The following is a 14,564-nucleotide window of genomic DNA, read 5'->3' as shown; positions in this document are numbered from 1 at the left end:
CCACCACCACTTGGTGTACTTATAAGACAACTTTTAATAGTTATTTCTTTCATTCAGCCAGGTGGGATGTGAGGGTTGAACTCAGATCATCAGGCTGGCATCAAGTGCCTTTCCCTGCTAAGCCTTCTGGCTGACTCTCCAGCTGTCGTAATAAGAGTCATGCAGGATCACAGCCGCATGCAGCAGCGTGGGAGGAATCACTCACCATCCCTCCAGGTGCTGGAGCCTCTGCGGTCACCACCACCACCAGTGCTACTTGCTGTCTTTCTGTTTGTGTTTTCTTGTTTTTGTTTTTGTTTCTGTGGTTTATGTGGATGTGTGGATATGTGGATGTGTAAATGTGGATGTCAGAGGCCCACATTAGGTGTCTTCCTCCATCCCTCTTCGTCTTTTTTTTTTTTTTTTTCTTCAAGACAGGGTTTCTCTGTATATCCCTGGCTATCCTGGAACTCATTTTGTAGACCAGGCTGGCCTTGAGCTCACTGAGATCTGCCTGCCTTTGCCTCCTGAGTGTTGAGATTAAAGGTGTGCACAGCTACCGCCCAGCAAGACAGGGTCTCTTGCTGAACCTTTAGCTGACAGTTTTAGCTAGACTGGCCGGCCAGCAAATTCTGGGAATCCTCCAGTCTCTGACTCCCCAGCCCCGGGATCATAGGCTCCTGCTGCCTTTTGACATAGTTGTTGGGTATCTGACCTTGGTGCTCACATTTGCATAGTAAGCATTGTACTCTCATCCCCCAGCATTCCCCTGCCCTTCCCTCCCCCACTCCTTTTTTTATTTTTTTATATTTTTCGAGACAGGGTTTCTCTGTGTAGCTTTGCGTCTTTCCTGGATCTCGCTGTGTAGACCAGGCTGGCCTCGAACTCACAAAGATCCGCCCGCCTCTGCCTTCCAAGTGCTGGGATTAAAGGTGTGGGCCACCACCGCCCGGATCCCTCTCCTTTTTTGAGAAAGAGCTTTCACATAGTCCAGGCTGGTCTGAAACTCACTATATAGACCAGGCTGACCTTGACCTCCCAGAAATCCCCCTACCCCTGCCTCCTGAGTGCTGGGATTAAAGGCACAGGACCCCACCCCAGACTTATAGCCAGAATTTCTAAATCTCATTCCATATTCTCCTCTAATTTTCCCTGGATACTACAGTGTATCAGAACAGAAAGTGTGTTCCAATCCAGCTCCCTTAACTGATCTGTATGGAACCAGCTCAAGCCGGCTAACTAACCTGCCCAAGGCCCAGAGCCAATCGTTTCCTTTGTAGGCCAGCTCTTGCCTCTGCTTTCTTTTCTTTCTTTCAAGACAAGGTTTCTCTGTGTAGCCCTGACTGTCTTGGAACTCACTCTGTAGACAAGGCTGGCCTCGAACTCACAGAGATCCGCCTGCCTCTGCCTCCCGAGTGCTGGGATTAAAGGCGTGTGCCACGGCTACCTGGAGCCCCTGACTTTCTGAGCCTTAACTGTAGGCCTGTGATACCTTACCCAAGTCAAGACATGCCTGCTTCTGTCTGTCCGGTCCCTACAATCTCAGGCTTAAGGAACTTTACCTCCCTTCGGCTTTAAACAGTTTTTGTCACATTTTATTTATTTATGGATGTCGGAGGGGAAGAGGCATGTATGGAGGTTAGAGGACACCCTGTGAAAGTTGGTTTTCTCCTTCCAACATGCGGATCCCAAGAATCAAACTCAGGTCATCAGGCTTGAGGAGAAGCTCCTTTGTCCACTGAACCATGTCCCTCTCCCTTTGCCTGTGTGTCTTTGTGATACTGGGGATTAACCCCAGGACCTCACACATGCTGGCTAAGAGCTCTAGCACTGCGCTGCATCCCCAGCACTTGTTTTTGGATAGGGTTTCAGTTAGCCGAGGTTGCCCCCACACTTACTATGTACCCAAGGCTGCCCTTGATCCTTCACTTCTGACCTCTTGAACGCCTGGATTACAAGTGTGCACCACCACACCTGGTTGTGTCTTTGGATTTATAAAGACCCTATCTTGGGACTGGCTAGATGGCACAGTGGTTAAGAGCATTGTTCTTCCAGAGGGCCCAAGTTCAATTCTAAGCACCCACATGGTGGCTCACATCTGTGACTCCAGTTCCGGAGGATCCAAAGCCTTCTTCTGTCCTCCATAGGTGTCAGGCATGTATACAGTGCACAGGCATATCTGTAGGCAAATATCTATATACAAAAATTAGTTTTGTTTTGTTTTTCAAGATAGGGTTTCTTTGTGTAGCCTTGGCTGTCCTGGAACTAGCTCTGTAGACCAGGCTGACCTAGAACTCACAAGAAATCCACCTGCCTCTGCCTCCCAAGTGTGGGGATCAAAGATGTGCACCACCACTCCTGGCAATAAATAACATTTTAAAAAGGATCACATCTCTATGTGCTGATTTGTTCCATTTTCAGAGTGACCAGAGGCCTGCTGACGTTGAGCCACAGTGCAGAGCAGGGGTCCCCAGGTCTACATCACAGCACAAGGAGCTCTGATGACTGCAGCCCATGACCTAGTGGACCCCACATTCCACAGCCAGCTATGTACTGGGAGGTTGTACAGAGCCTGCTGCAGCTCTCCAAAGGAGCCTTGCTCTCTCTGTGCTTGCACACTGCTCTTTCTCAGGATCCTAACGCAGCTTGAAAGTCTGGTATTCACACAACTACCAAGTTTATCCCGAGCCGAATATGTGTTCCACTTAGCCATGAAGGGCTGGTAATATTCCCTTTCCCGAGAGCATGTGTGTAAAAGAACAGGCCTGAGCACGTCCCAGAGAAGCACAGGAAAGTGCAACCCCAAGCTTTTTTAACTCCCATCTCGATACCACTCCCTTAACTCAAAGTAACAGCCTCATGGAGTCATTTCACCTGATCAGGTGACCTTTCTAAAGTTTATGTGTATGTGTATTTTGTGAATGGAAGCTGAGTGTGTGTGTGTGTGTGTGTGTGTGTGTGTTTGTGTGTGTGGTGTGTATGTGCATATAGTGCTCATCTGCAGAGGCCAGAAGAGGGCATCAGATCTCCTGGAACTAGAGTTAAAGCCGCAGTGAGCTGCCCAATACGGGTGTTGGAAACCTGACTTTGATTCCTCTGGAAGAGCAGGAAGCACTCTTTTTTGTTTGTTTGTTTGTTTGTTTGTTTGTTTTTGAGACAGGGTTTGTCTGTGTAACTTTGGTGCCTGTCCTGGATCTCGCGCTGTAGACCAGGCTGGCCTCGAACTCACAGAGATCCACCTGGCTCTGCCTCCCGAGTGCTGGGATTAAAGGCATGCGCCACCACCTCCTGGCTCAGGAAACATTCTTAACCGATGAGCCATCTTTCCAGCTCCCTTTACAAGATCTTGACAGACAGGCAGGAACAAATCTTCCTAGCACACAAGTGAATTGTGTTCTTCTGGTTCCCTTTGCCACAAGAAGGACTCTCCCAATTCTCAAGCCACATGGTCATGAATTTAGGAGTGTCAAAAAGGATGTATGGGACCATCAAAGAATAGACTTAGAAAGTGAGAGGATTTGTGTCTTATAAGAATACTTAGCCGGGCGGTGGTGGCGCATGCCTTTAATCCCAGCACTCGGGAGGCAGAGCCAGGCGGATCTCTGGGAGTTCGAGGCCAGCCTGAGCTACAGAGTGAGTTCCAGGAAAGGTGCAAAGCTACACAGAGAAACCCTGTCTCGAAAAACCAAAAAAAAAAAAAAAAAAAAAGAATACTTAACTAGCCCGGGGGTGGGGGAGTGGCGCACCCCTTTAATTCCAGCACTTGAGAGGCAGAGAGAGGCAGGCAGATATCCCTGAGTTCAAGGCCAGCCTTGTTCAGAGTTCCAGGACAGCCAGTGATGTTATTCAGAAAAACCCTGTCTTAAACTCCCCTTTCTCCTCCCAAAATTACTTATCTGAAGCCGGGCAGTGATGGTGCATATCTTTAATCCCAGCACTCAGGAGGCAGAGGCAGGCAGATCTCTGAGTTCAAGGCCAGCCTGGTCTACAGAGGGAGTTCTAGGACAGCCAGAGTGACACAGAGAAACCCTGTCTCGAAAAACCAACAAGGGAAACAAAACAAACACTGGCTGCTCTTCCACAGGACCAGGATTTGGTTCCCAGCACCCACATGGTGGCTCACCATCTGTAACTCCAGTTCCGGGGGATCCAATGCCCTTTTGGCTTCTTCAGGCACAGTTCACAGACACACACACACACACACACACACATACACACACACACACACACACCATTAAAGTGGTCTTGTGCAGAGGAAGCTTTAATAAGCGAGAGGACAATATTCACCCATGGAGCTGAGATGTAGTTTAATTGGTAGACTATTTGCATAACATGCAAAAGTCCCTGACTCCCGTCTCCAGCATCATATAAACTGGGCATGGCGACTCACACCTGTAATCTCAGCACTCAGGAGGTGGAGGCAGCAGGATCAGATCTTCAAGGTCATCCTTGGCTACATAGTGACTTTGAGGCCAACTTGTGCTAGCTACAGAGAGAGAGAGAGAGAGAGAGAGAGAGAGAGAGAGAGAGAGAGAGAGAGAGAGAGAGAGAGAGGGAGAGAGAGAGAACACAAAGTAACCAAACCATCAGGACAGTGCAGAGACAATGATGCGCCCCCGTGGGGTTGTCCTCTAGAAGGACTTGCCTATTGCCTACGCTGAGTCAGTTTTAGGAGGAATCGTTATGATACAGCCTGTGAAGAGGTTTTGTCCTACCAGCCTCATGATATATGGGCCAGCCGTACACCTGCCTATTTCAACAATATGGTGACTTCTTTCTTTTTACCTCTCTCTCTCACTCTCTCTTTGAGATAGGGTCTTAGTCCTGGGTGTTAAGATTAAAGGTGTACACTGTCTGGAGAGATGGCTCAACACTTAAGAGCACTGGCTGCTTTTCTACAGGACTGGGTTGTATCAAGGGTTCCTACACTTCTTCTAGCCTTCACTGGGTATTGCACACACGCGCATGTGGTATGCAGACATACATACAGGCAAAACACTCACATTCACCGAAAAAGAGAAAAGCATGCACTACCAGGCCTGAAGCCTTTTCGGGTTTTATTTATTAATTTATTTTTAATGTGTCTGTGTGAGGTCTGGGAAGGCCAGAAGAGGGTGTTGGAGGCGGAGTTACAGGCAGTTGTGAGCCACAGGAAATGGGAGCTGGGAACTAAACTCTGGTCCTCTGGAAGAGCAGCAAGTGCTTTTTTTTTTTTTTTTTTAAGATTTATTTATTTATTATATATACAGAAGAGGGTGCCAGAGCTTACTACAGATGGTCACCATGTGGGTGCTGGGAATTGAACTCAGGACCTCTGGAAGGGCATTCATGCTCTTAACCTCTGAGCCATCTCTCCAGCCCTGCAGCAAGTACTTTTAACCACTGGGCAGTCTCTCCAGCTGCCCCTAAACCCGCCCCCTCCACACACACGGTACCTTATACATTGTAGCACCCCTAAGAGTCTGACCTTATAGTGACCTTATAGAGAGCCACTGACTTCATGGTATATGCCTATGACCAGAAGTGGTTGGCTTTCTTTGTCTGTGCTGGGACTCAGGTTCAGACTGGTGGCCCGATGCTTCTCTGGAACATTAGGCGGATGGAAGTCAACAGCTTCAGAGGCTGGATTCCATTGAGACTCAGAACACACAATTCTAAAGCTCTCTGCATCCTCCTTATGAATTCCTTTTCCGATTCAATGAGCCAGAGTCACTTCTCTGTGGCTGGCACCTAAACAGTCTAGGTAACGCCAAACATCCCTCTCATTGGTCCATTATTATGTTTATAAAGGTTTGGTAAATACATTTTCTTCGCTGTTAGGTTGCAAACTCTGAAAAGCTGTCTCAATTTCTAACAGAATATCCTTGCCTTGCCTACAGTATGTGGAACAGTATAGGTCACGGGTAACAAAGTTGTAGAGTCTGGGCTGTACCCAGAAAGTCCATATTCGGATCAATCTGCAGGGTTGATGTTTTCTGTTGTCTGACTCAATACAGGCCACCAGTCTGAAAGTCCAGGATGCTGAGGTTGGGGGGATCATTTGAGGCCAGGAATTTGCACCAGACTGGATAGTACTGTGTGACCTTGATTAAAAGAAAAAAGTCCCAACACTGGCACACATCTATTCCCAGCATTAGGGAATAGGCTAAGGCAGGAGGAAGAGCAGTTTCAGGCCAGCCTGTGCTACATCGTGACACTGCTTCAAAAAACAAAACAAAATAATAAAAAAAGAACTATGTTGTTATATGCCTGTGAGGTAGTGGGAAGAGGGTCAGGATTTCAAGGACACCTTTAGCTACATAGCCAGTTTGAGGCCAGCATAATACATGGCCTCAAAATAAGTCAATATTTAAGAATATGTTTCTATTATCTTAAAAAAAAAAAAAAACAAAACCTGCCCTGGGCAGTGGTGGATCTCTGTGAGTTCCAGGCCAGTCTGGTCTACAGAGCAAGATCCAGGACAAGCACCAAAACTACACAGAGAAACCCTGTCTCGAAAAAACATAAACAAAACAATTTTTTTTTTTTTTTTGCTGGGTGGTGGTGGCGCCTGCCCTTGATCCCAGCACTCAGGAGGCAGAGGTAGGCAGATCTCAGTATATTTGAAGCCATCCTGGTCTGCAAAGCTAGTTCCAGGACAGCCAGGGATACACAGAGAAACCCTGTCTCAACCCCCCATCCCCCCGCCCCCCCCCCCCGAAAAAAAGTTTGACATTTAGTTATTTATTTGTGTATGTGTGTTGGCACGTGTGTCACAGCTTGTATGTAGAAGTCAGAGGAAAACTTTTGGGAGCTGGAGCTAGATCTCTCTCTTTTATTATTATTATTATTATTTTTAAAGATTTATTTATTTATTATGTATACAGTGTTCTGTCCGCATGTATCCCTGCAGGCCAGAAGAGGGCACCAGATCTCATTACAGATGGTTGTGAGCCACCATGTGGTTGCTGGGAATTGAACTCAGGACCTTTGGAAGAGCAGTCAGTGCTCTTAACCTCTGAGCCATCTCTCCAGCCCCCTATTATTATTATTATTGTTTTGTTTTTTGTTTTTTGAGACAGGGTTTCTCTGTGTAGTTTTGGTGCCTGTCCTGGATCTCACTCTGTAGACCAGGCTGGCCTGGAACTCACAGAGATTCGCCTGCCTCTGCCTCCCGAGTGCTGGGATTAAAGGCGGGCACCACCGCCGCCCGGCCATGTCCCTCACTTTCTTTACTTTTGTTACTTATGAGGTCCCTATCGGTAAGTTTACCACACTCAGAGATCAACAGAAGTAAAGTGAATAAATAATAAATGAATTGGCAATTAGCACTTGCTTTTTAATTTTCACTTAACTTCTATTCACCTAACTATACTGTAATAAGCCATTTAGCGGACTGAATCCTATTAATTATTTTTCTCCAAATTACTTTTTCAGTTCTCACATCTATCAACAAACACTCATACAGGTTCCTAAAACCTTTCTCTTTTTCCCAGAGGCGACCCCCGACCACACTGGCTTGGGCCATCTCAATTTGGTCACTTGGAGGTGCAAGTGCCTGAAATTCCATCAGTGTGACCAGCTCCCTGGGCCAAATTGTGACTGGTGATTTGTCAGGTAGGCATTATTTCCAGGTAACACAAACACACAACTTGGTGAAGCCAATTACAGACAAGACGCCATCCGTCCTCTCGCAAGTTCTCGCTGAGGTGTGGAAGTTCCTAGCTGGGAAGTGGGAAAGGTGCGGGGAGGCTGCAAGGCACCACGTTCTGGAATTTAACCCTGGCTTTCAGGGTGGGGACTCGGAGAAAGTCTGAGATCCACCCTGGGGGTGTGGCTCCCGGCGTGCAATCCTGGAACAACTTCAGACCCTCCAGATCCGAGCCTTTGGGAGCTTTCTATCTCCACCGGCTCATCTCCAGCTCCTGTCCCTGCGTGGCTGGCTCTGCGCGGCGACTGCCCTCCGACTGTAAGTCGCGCCCTTCCGCGACACCTCTCTCCGGGCTTTCTGCATCCATTTCCCCGAAAGGACCAGTGACTTGGGGGGTAACTCCCTGTTTGGAAACCCGGCTCCGAGAGAGACACTTGTAGAGGCCTCCCTGAGCTCCAGCCGGGGGTGGGTGTCCCAGGAGGAGACCCCCCAAGCTAGGGGACACCCCACGCCACCCTTCGCCCCTGCGCCTCCGCCGACCTGCCGCGCAGGGGCGCCCCGGGGCCTCCCCGCCCCCGCCGCGCCGCTCCCGCGCTCCCCCTAGCGGCCGCCGCGCCGCCTCGCTCAGTCCCAGGCTCGTCGGGCGGCGCAGCTCACGTGACCGCGCTCCGGGCCTGCGGCCGCTGTCGGTTCCCCCAGTCACCGAGCGAGAGGGAAGAAACAAGATGGCGGCTGCAGGCGATCCGGAGCGGGGCCCCGGCAATTCGGACTGAGCCTTCTCTCTCCACCCCGCCGCCGCCGGGCCGCGCCCCTCCCGCCCGGGCCCCGGCGCCCTCCCCTCCCCCTCGGCCCCGGCGCCCCCCGGCGCCCCTCCCCCCCACTCCTTCCGCTCCCCCCCCCCCCCCAGCCGCGGCTCCGACATGAGGGGCCGGCGGGGCAGGCCGCCCAAGCAGCCCGCGGCTCCGGCTGCGGAGCGCTGCGCCCCGGCCCCGCCGCCGCCGCCGCCGCCGCCGCCGCCACCACCACCGCCACCGCCACCGCCGCCACCGCCGCCGCCGCCGCCGCCGCCGCCCGCGTCCGGACCCATCGGGGGGCTGCGCTCGCGGCACCGCGGCAGCAGTCGGGGCAGGTGGGCCGCCGCCCAGGCTGAGGTGGCGCCCAAGACGCGGCTGAGCTCGCCCAGGGGGGGCGGCCGCAGGAAGCCGCCGCCGCCGCCACCGCCGGCCTCCGCCAGCAGCGCCAGCGGCCCGGGCCGGGGGGGCCGAGGAGGCGGGGGCGGCAGGACGGGGGGCGGGGGCGGCCACCTGGCCCGGACCACCCCGGCCCGCCGCGCCGTCAACAAAGTGGTGTACGATGACCACGAGAGCGAGGACGACGACGAGGAGGAGGACATGGTCTCCGAGGAGGACGAGGAGGAGGAAGAGGACGGCGACGCCGAGGAGACCCAGGATTCTGAGGACGATGAGGAAGATGACATGGAGGAGGACGACGATGACTCCGATTATCCGGAGGAGATGGAAGACGACGACGACGACGCCAGTTACTGCACGGAAAGCAGCTTCAGGAGCCATAGCACATACAGCAGCACTCCAGGTACCCACCCAGGCCGCCTGGAGACTCCTTCCCCACCTCCTCCCCTCCCCCTGGCTTGCTCCCTCTCGAGTGCAGTGCATCCTGCTTTCCAGCTCCCCCCCCCCCCACTCCGGCCTGCCCCCCACGCGGAGGCCACGGCGCGTCTAGTGACAAAAAAAAAGACAAAACAAAACTAGATTTGCAAGAGGAAAGAGGTGCATTGTTCAAAATGGAGATTGCATTGTTGCAGTTTGCAGGCCACACACTCGTTCGCTCTCCTTCTCCCCCCCTCCCTCTCTTTTCCTCTTCAAAATTTGTGCCAAGTGCGGTGTCTGCACCAGGCAGGATTGAAACTTTGGCACACACGTATCCATTGAGTTCGTTTTTCTCCCCTTGTTTTGGTATGAGTATTTTATTTATTATTTTGCAATGAAAGAAGCCTTCTGCTTTGCAAACCGTTGCGTGTCTAATGCGTTTTCTTGTAGATTTGGAAAAATTATCTGTTCCTTAGAAGAGAGAGTTTGGATGTTGTGGTAACACGCATAGATGGGCTTCCCTTCCCACCCTTAGTCATATAGTTTGAAAACTGTTTTGGAGGAAGGCTGTTGTTCGGTTAGCAGGGAGCTTCATCTGGTCCTGTGCGTTTGTTTGTGTTCTTCGAGTGCTCATGGGCGCGTGCAACAGTTGCTGGTAAATGGCTGATTAAAGAGCAAACCAGAAAACCAGACCAAACCAAATTTGGCAAGTCTTCCGATTCAGAATCGCTTTGGTTAAGTTCCAAATAAAAGTATAACACCAAAGGGCCGTGTGTCCTAACCAGGTTGATCTTGGCTTTGCGGGGGAGATGCAGTTTGTCGCACCTGTTGCAGAACATGTATAGTTGATCATCTAGGCGTAATTCCCGAAGATGAACATTTTGAAGTCACACAGTGTAGAAGTGCCAGCTTGCATCCGACAGAACTTTCTCTTGTTAGTCAATTTCTGAGGGAAAAAGCCCTTCCTGGACCTGTAGTGGGTTTCCCTGTGGTGACTTCTCGAAGGTTTTCTCACATAGTTTCTTGAGATTGGCCCTGAGATGTGTCTTGTTTAAATAAAACGCACACATAACAGTTGCTTCTTTGTATTAAATGAATAGTTATGGGAGGTGGGGGGAGCCTGTAACTTGTAGCAACAGACTGTCAGGTGATTGATTCCTTTATATTTCTATTTACCTAGATTAACAAAATTAAAATCTAACTTTAAGGACATTTACAAAGTAAAAAGTTAATGAGGACATATGATGGTCTTTCTTATGAGAGCTTGCCATACCATTTTCAGAGACGACTAGGGTAGTTGAAGTGATTAAATTTAAATGTTTCCATTTTTTAAAAATAATTGCTTAAATTCTTAACTGCTACAAGTATGAGAATTAAACTAGATTAGATTGTGTTAACGTCAAGTGAAAAAAGCTAATTTCATTTGCCTGACTCTAAGAACAAGTTGCTTAGCTGAGGAGGCTTAGAGGAGAGACTTGGAGGGAGACTGTCTTTTAGCAAGTTGAATTTCTTGCCAATTTAGTGCATCTTTTATAGTAATAGATTTTACTTTAAGAAATTACAAGTTGGGCATCTTTGTACCAAGAGCCCCGAATTGAACTGAAGACTGACATGCAGTAGTGGAGGAAGTTAGATTTTGAGTTAGAACTGAGGCTTTTTGGCAGAACACTTGAGCTAACTTTTAACTGCTTGAAGCCCTGACAGACAGTACTGATGAACTCCTGGGCATATGCTGAATTAAATTGCAGGGTGTGGTTAGGGGGTCCTTTTTAAACAAACATATAAAATTTTATTTATCTGAGACAGGTCCTCTCTACATAGCCCTAGCTGTCCTAGTACTCACTATATAGACCAGACTGGCCTCGAACTCACAGACATCCACCTGCCTCTCTGCCTCTCAAGTGCCTAGCAAGCTTGTGTACTTAATTTCAAAGACATTTCTCTTCCAGTGACACTTGTAACCTACCTTGGTGTACACTTGTCCTATATTTATCTGAATTAATAACTTATAAGAGTAAGCTTTGATCTTAAACATTCTGCAGCTCCTATTTGACATGCATATGGCAGATATGCATGAAAGACTGATTGAATAAGTTATTGTTAGTAAGTGAGAATTTTGATAATTCTGTAGTAGGTGCCGTAAGTTAAATGATCAGGTTTTAAGAAACTAAAGTTGGTGTGATTAAATTTTGATAAACACTTCAACCAGTAACTTTCTAACAGCAGAGTATACTTAAAATTTTTTTTTAAAAAAGATGTTTTTATTTTTTTAAATTATTTATTTATTTATTTATTTTTAAATTATATGTCTGTGTGTGTCTGTGTGAGGGTATGTGCAGGTCAGATCCCTTGTAGCTGGAGTTTCAGATGGTCTGAGAGCCATCTGGCATGTGTGCTAGGAACCGAACTCAGGTCTTCTGGAAGAGCAGTAAGTGCTCCTAAGGTTGAGCCATCTCTACAGCCAGAGTATACTGTTTTAAATTGTTCTTTCTTCTCTATTGGCTGTGGAGTTAACTTTAGTGTTTAGAAACAAATGACTTCTTCAGATGATGATAAAAGGATGCTACCTTTTGTGTTTCCGACCTCCAGGGTATGTCTACTTGTTTGCAGTGAGTATCCATGGCAGCAGTGAGTTATTTATTGTGCCATTAGTTTTAGTCTTGGTACACCTAGGAGGAGACTTCAGGTCAGTCAGTGTGTATGTGCATGTCTTGGTTAAGATATACTTAAGCCACTCTGGGACAGCCAGGGCTGCGGGACAGCCGGGGCTACACAGAGAAACCCTGTCTGGAAAAACAAAAAGATAACACTGAGGGCAGGTCCAGTTGGGTGTGGTGATGCACACCTTTAGTTAGTCCCATAACTCCGGAGGCAGAGGCAGGAGGATCTCTATGAGTCCAGTCTGGTCTATATAACAACTCTAGCCCAGCCAGGACTACTACATAGAGAGACCTGTTTCAAAAAAGAGCAAGTCCAAATAGGAAAGTTGGGGGATGCCTATTGTATAGTCAAGGAAGGCTAAAGAGTTTAGTTGCTTGTTTTTAGATTTTTATTTTATGTGAATTGGTGTTTTGTCTGCATGTATTTCTGTGAGGGTGTCCTATCTCCTGGAACTGGAGTTATAGACAGTAGTGAGCTGCCATGTGGGTGCTGGGACTTAAACCCGGTCCTCTGGGACTATACCCAGCCAGTGCTCTTAACCACTGAACCATCTCCCCAGCCCTAGTTTGGTTAGTTTTTGTCGTTAGAACATTGGCTTGAGTATTACTGGCATATTAAATTCCTGGTAAAAGAGCTGTGGATGTAGTTCAGCTGGTACAGTGCTTGCTTAGCATGCTTTGAAGCCCTGGCTTCAGTTTGCAGCAGCACATAGACCAAGTTTGCTAGTGCAAGCCTGTCATCCCAGCGCTCTGGAGGTGCAGACAGGAGGAAGAGAAGTTCACGGTCATCTTTAGCAGTTCACGGTCATCTTTAGCTACATAGTGGCATATACAGACTGGCTGACATCAGACCTTAACTAACTAAATAGTATGCAAGTAGATACCACTAAATAAATTACTTAAGAAGTAAGTTCTTAGTATAACAAGTAATTCATTGACCTATTTATTGAGTACACTGTAAGTAATGTAACTGTTGATTCATGCAGATTGTCTTATTAAGGTTACTATTGCTGTGATGAAACACCATGACCAAAAGCAACTTGGGCAGGAAAGAGTTTGTTTGGCTTACATGTCCTGAATCACAGTCCACCGAGGGAAGTCAAGACAGATCACAGACCTGGCTGGAACCTGGAGGCAGGAGCTGATGCAGAAGCCATGGAGGAGTGTGGTTTACTGGCTTGCTCTCCCATGGCTTGCTCAGCCTGCTTTCTTACAGAACCTAAGACCATCAGGCCAGGGGTAGCCCCACCCACAATGGGCTACCCCTCCCCCCAATAGATCACTGATTAAGAAAATTCTCTATGTACTTGATGACTTATAGCTTGCTCTTCTGGAGGCATTTTCTCCGTTGAGATTCCCTCCTGTTACCTGATTCCAGCTTGTGTCAAGTTGACATAAAATTAACCTGTACACAGATACTATTAAAGTTACAGATTTTAAAAGTTTACTATTTATTTATTTTGCGGGAGGGCAGGTTTCAACTCAGGGTTTCTCTGTGTAGCCCTGGCTCTCCTGGAACTTGCTCTGTAGACCAGGCTGGCCTCAAACTCAGAGATACCCTCATGAGTGCTGGGATTAAAGGCATGCCCCATTGTGCCGGCTTTTTTTTAAATTTTTTTTTTTTTTTTTTAAAGATTTTATTTATTTATTATGTATACAGCATGTATGACTGCAGGTCAGAAGAGGGCGCCAGATCTCATTACAGATGGTTGTGAGCCACCGTGTGGTTGCTGGGAATTGAACTCAGGACCTCTGGAAGAGCAGTCAGTGCTCTTAACCTCTGAGCCATCTCTCCAGCCCTGTGCCGGCTTTAAAAGTTTATTTTGTTTAGCCAGGTGGTGGTGGCACATGCATTCAGTTCTAGCACTCAGGAGGCAGAGGCAGGCAAATCTCTGAGTTGGAGACCAGCCTGATCTACAGAGCAAGTTCCAGGACAGCCAGGGGTACATGGAAAAACCCTGTCCTGAACAAACAAACAAACAAACAAACAAAACCTCAAAAGTTTTTTGTTTTGTTTTGGTTTGGTTTGGTTTTGGTTTTCGAGTCAGGGTTTCTCTTTGTAGCTTTGCGCCTTTCCTGGAACTCATCTGTAGCCCAGGCTGGCCTCGAAGAGATCGCCTGGCTCTGCCTCCCGAGTGCTGGGATTAAAGGCGTGCACCACCACCGCCCGGCTCAAAAGTTTATTTTACTGGGGAAATTTTCCTTTTGTGACAGCAGTTATTTCAGGCTAGCTGGAACTCATTGCCATCCTCCTGCTTCAGTCTCTCAAGTACTGGGATGAAGGTGTGAGCCATCACACTCTGCTGATTGCTTTCTTTTCATTGGGCAAATCAGATTTTCTCCACAGGGCAAATACTACTGTAGAGATGTTGATTATTAATGCAAACTTGAAATCATCTCATTTTGCTTGAGGCCTTTAGTTGACTAAAGCGTTTATCAGGTGTTTTTGTTGTTGTTTTATTGGTAGAAGTTTGAGTTAGGGGCCTGGAGATATGGCCCACTGCTTTATTTCTATAGCCCAGTATTTGTTGCTCTTGAAGAGGTCCCAGGTTACATTCCCAGCATCCATATGGTGGTTCACAACTCCAGTTCCAGGGAATCCAATGCCCTCTTCTGATCTCCTCGGGCATCCAGCACCCACATGGTGTGTGTATGCTACATACATACAGGCAGAAACAGTCATACATA

General features: G+C 48.2%; 1 protein-coding gene across 8 annotated transcripts in view; it reads left to right on the top strand.

Annotated features, from left to right (window-relative positions):
- Positions 1-8,529: 8,529 nt before the first annotated feature.
- The window catches only part of Bptf (bromodomain PHD finger transcription factor), a 108,901-nt gene continuing 102,866 nt past the window's right edge, over positions 8,530-14,564 (top strand). For 7 of the 8 annotated variants that reach the window (XM_059272008.1, XM_059272005.1, XM_059272006.1 and 4 more), the window contains exon 1: positions 8,530-9,202. In XM_059272008.1, the coding sequence (XP_059127991.1) occupies positions 8,530-9,202 (673 nt within the window). The remainder of the gene's footprint in view (positions 9,203-14,564) is intronic. The other variant, XM_059272007.1, reaches the window with a different exon arrangement.

The sequence above is a fragment of the Peromyscus eremicus genome, chromosome 8a, assembly GCF_949786415.1.
Source record: "Peromyscus eremicus chromosome 8a, PerEre_H2_v1, whole genome shotgun sequence".
In the NCBI taxonomy this organism is placed as follows: domain Eukaryota; kingdom Metazoa; phylum Chordata; class Mammalia; order Rodentia; family Cricetidae; genus Peromyscus; species Peromyscus eremicus.
The sequence above is the reverse complement of the archived record's forward strand: the minus strand, read 5'-3'. Positions and strand labels throughout refer to the sequence as shown.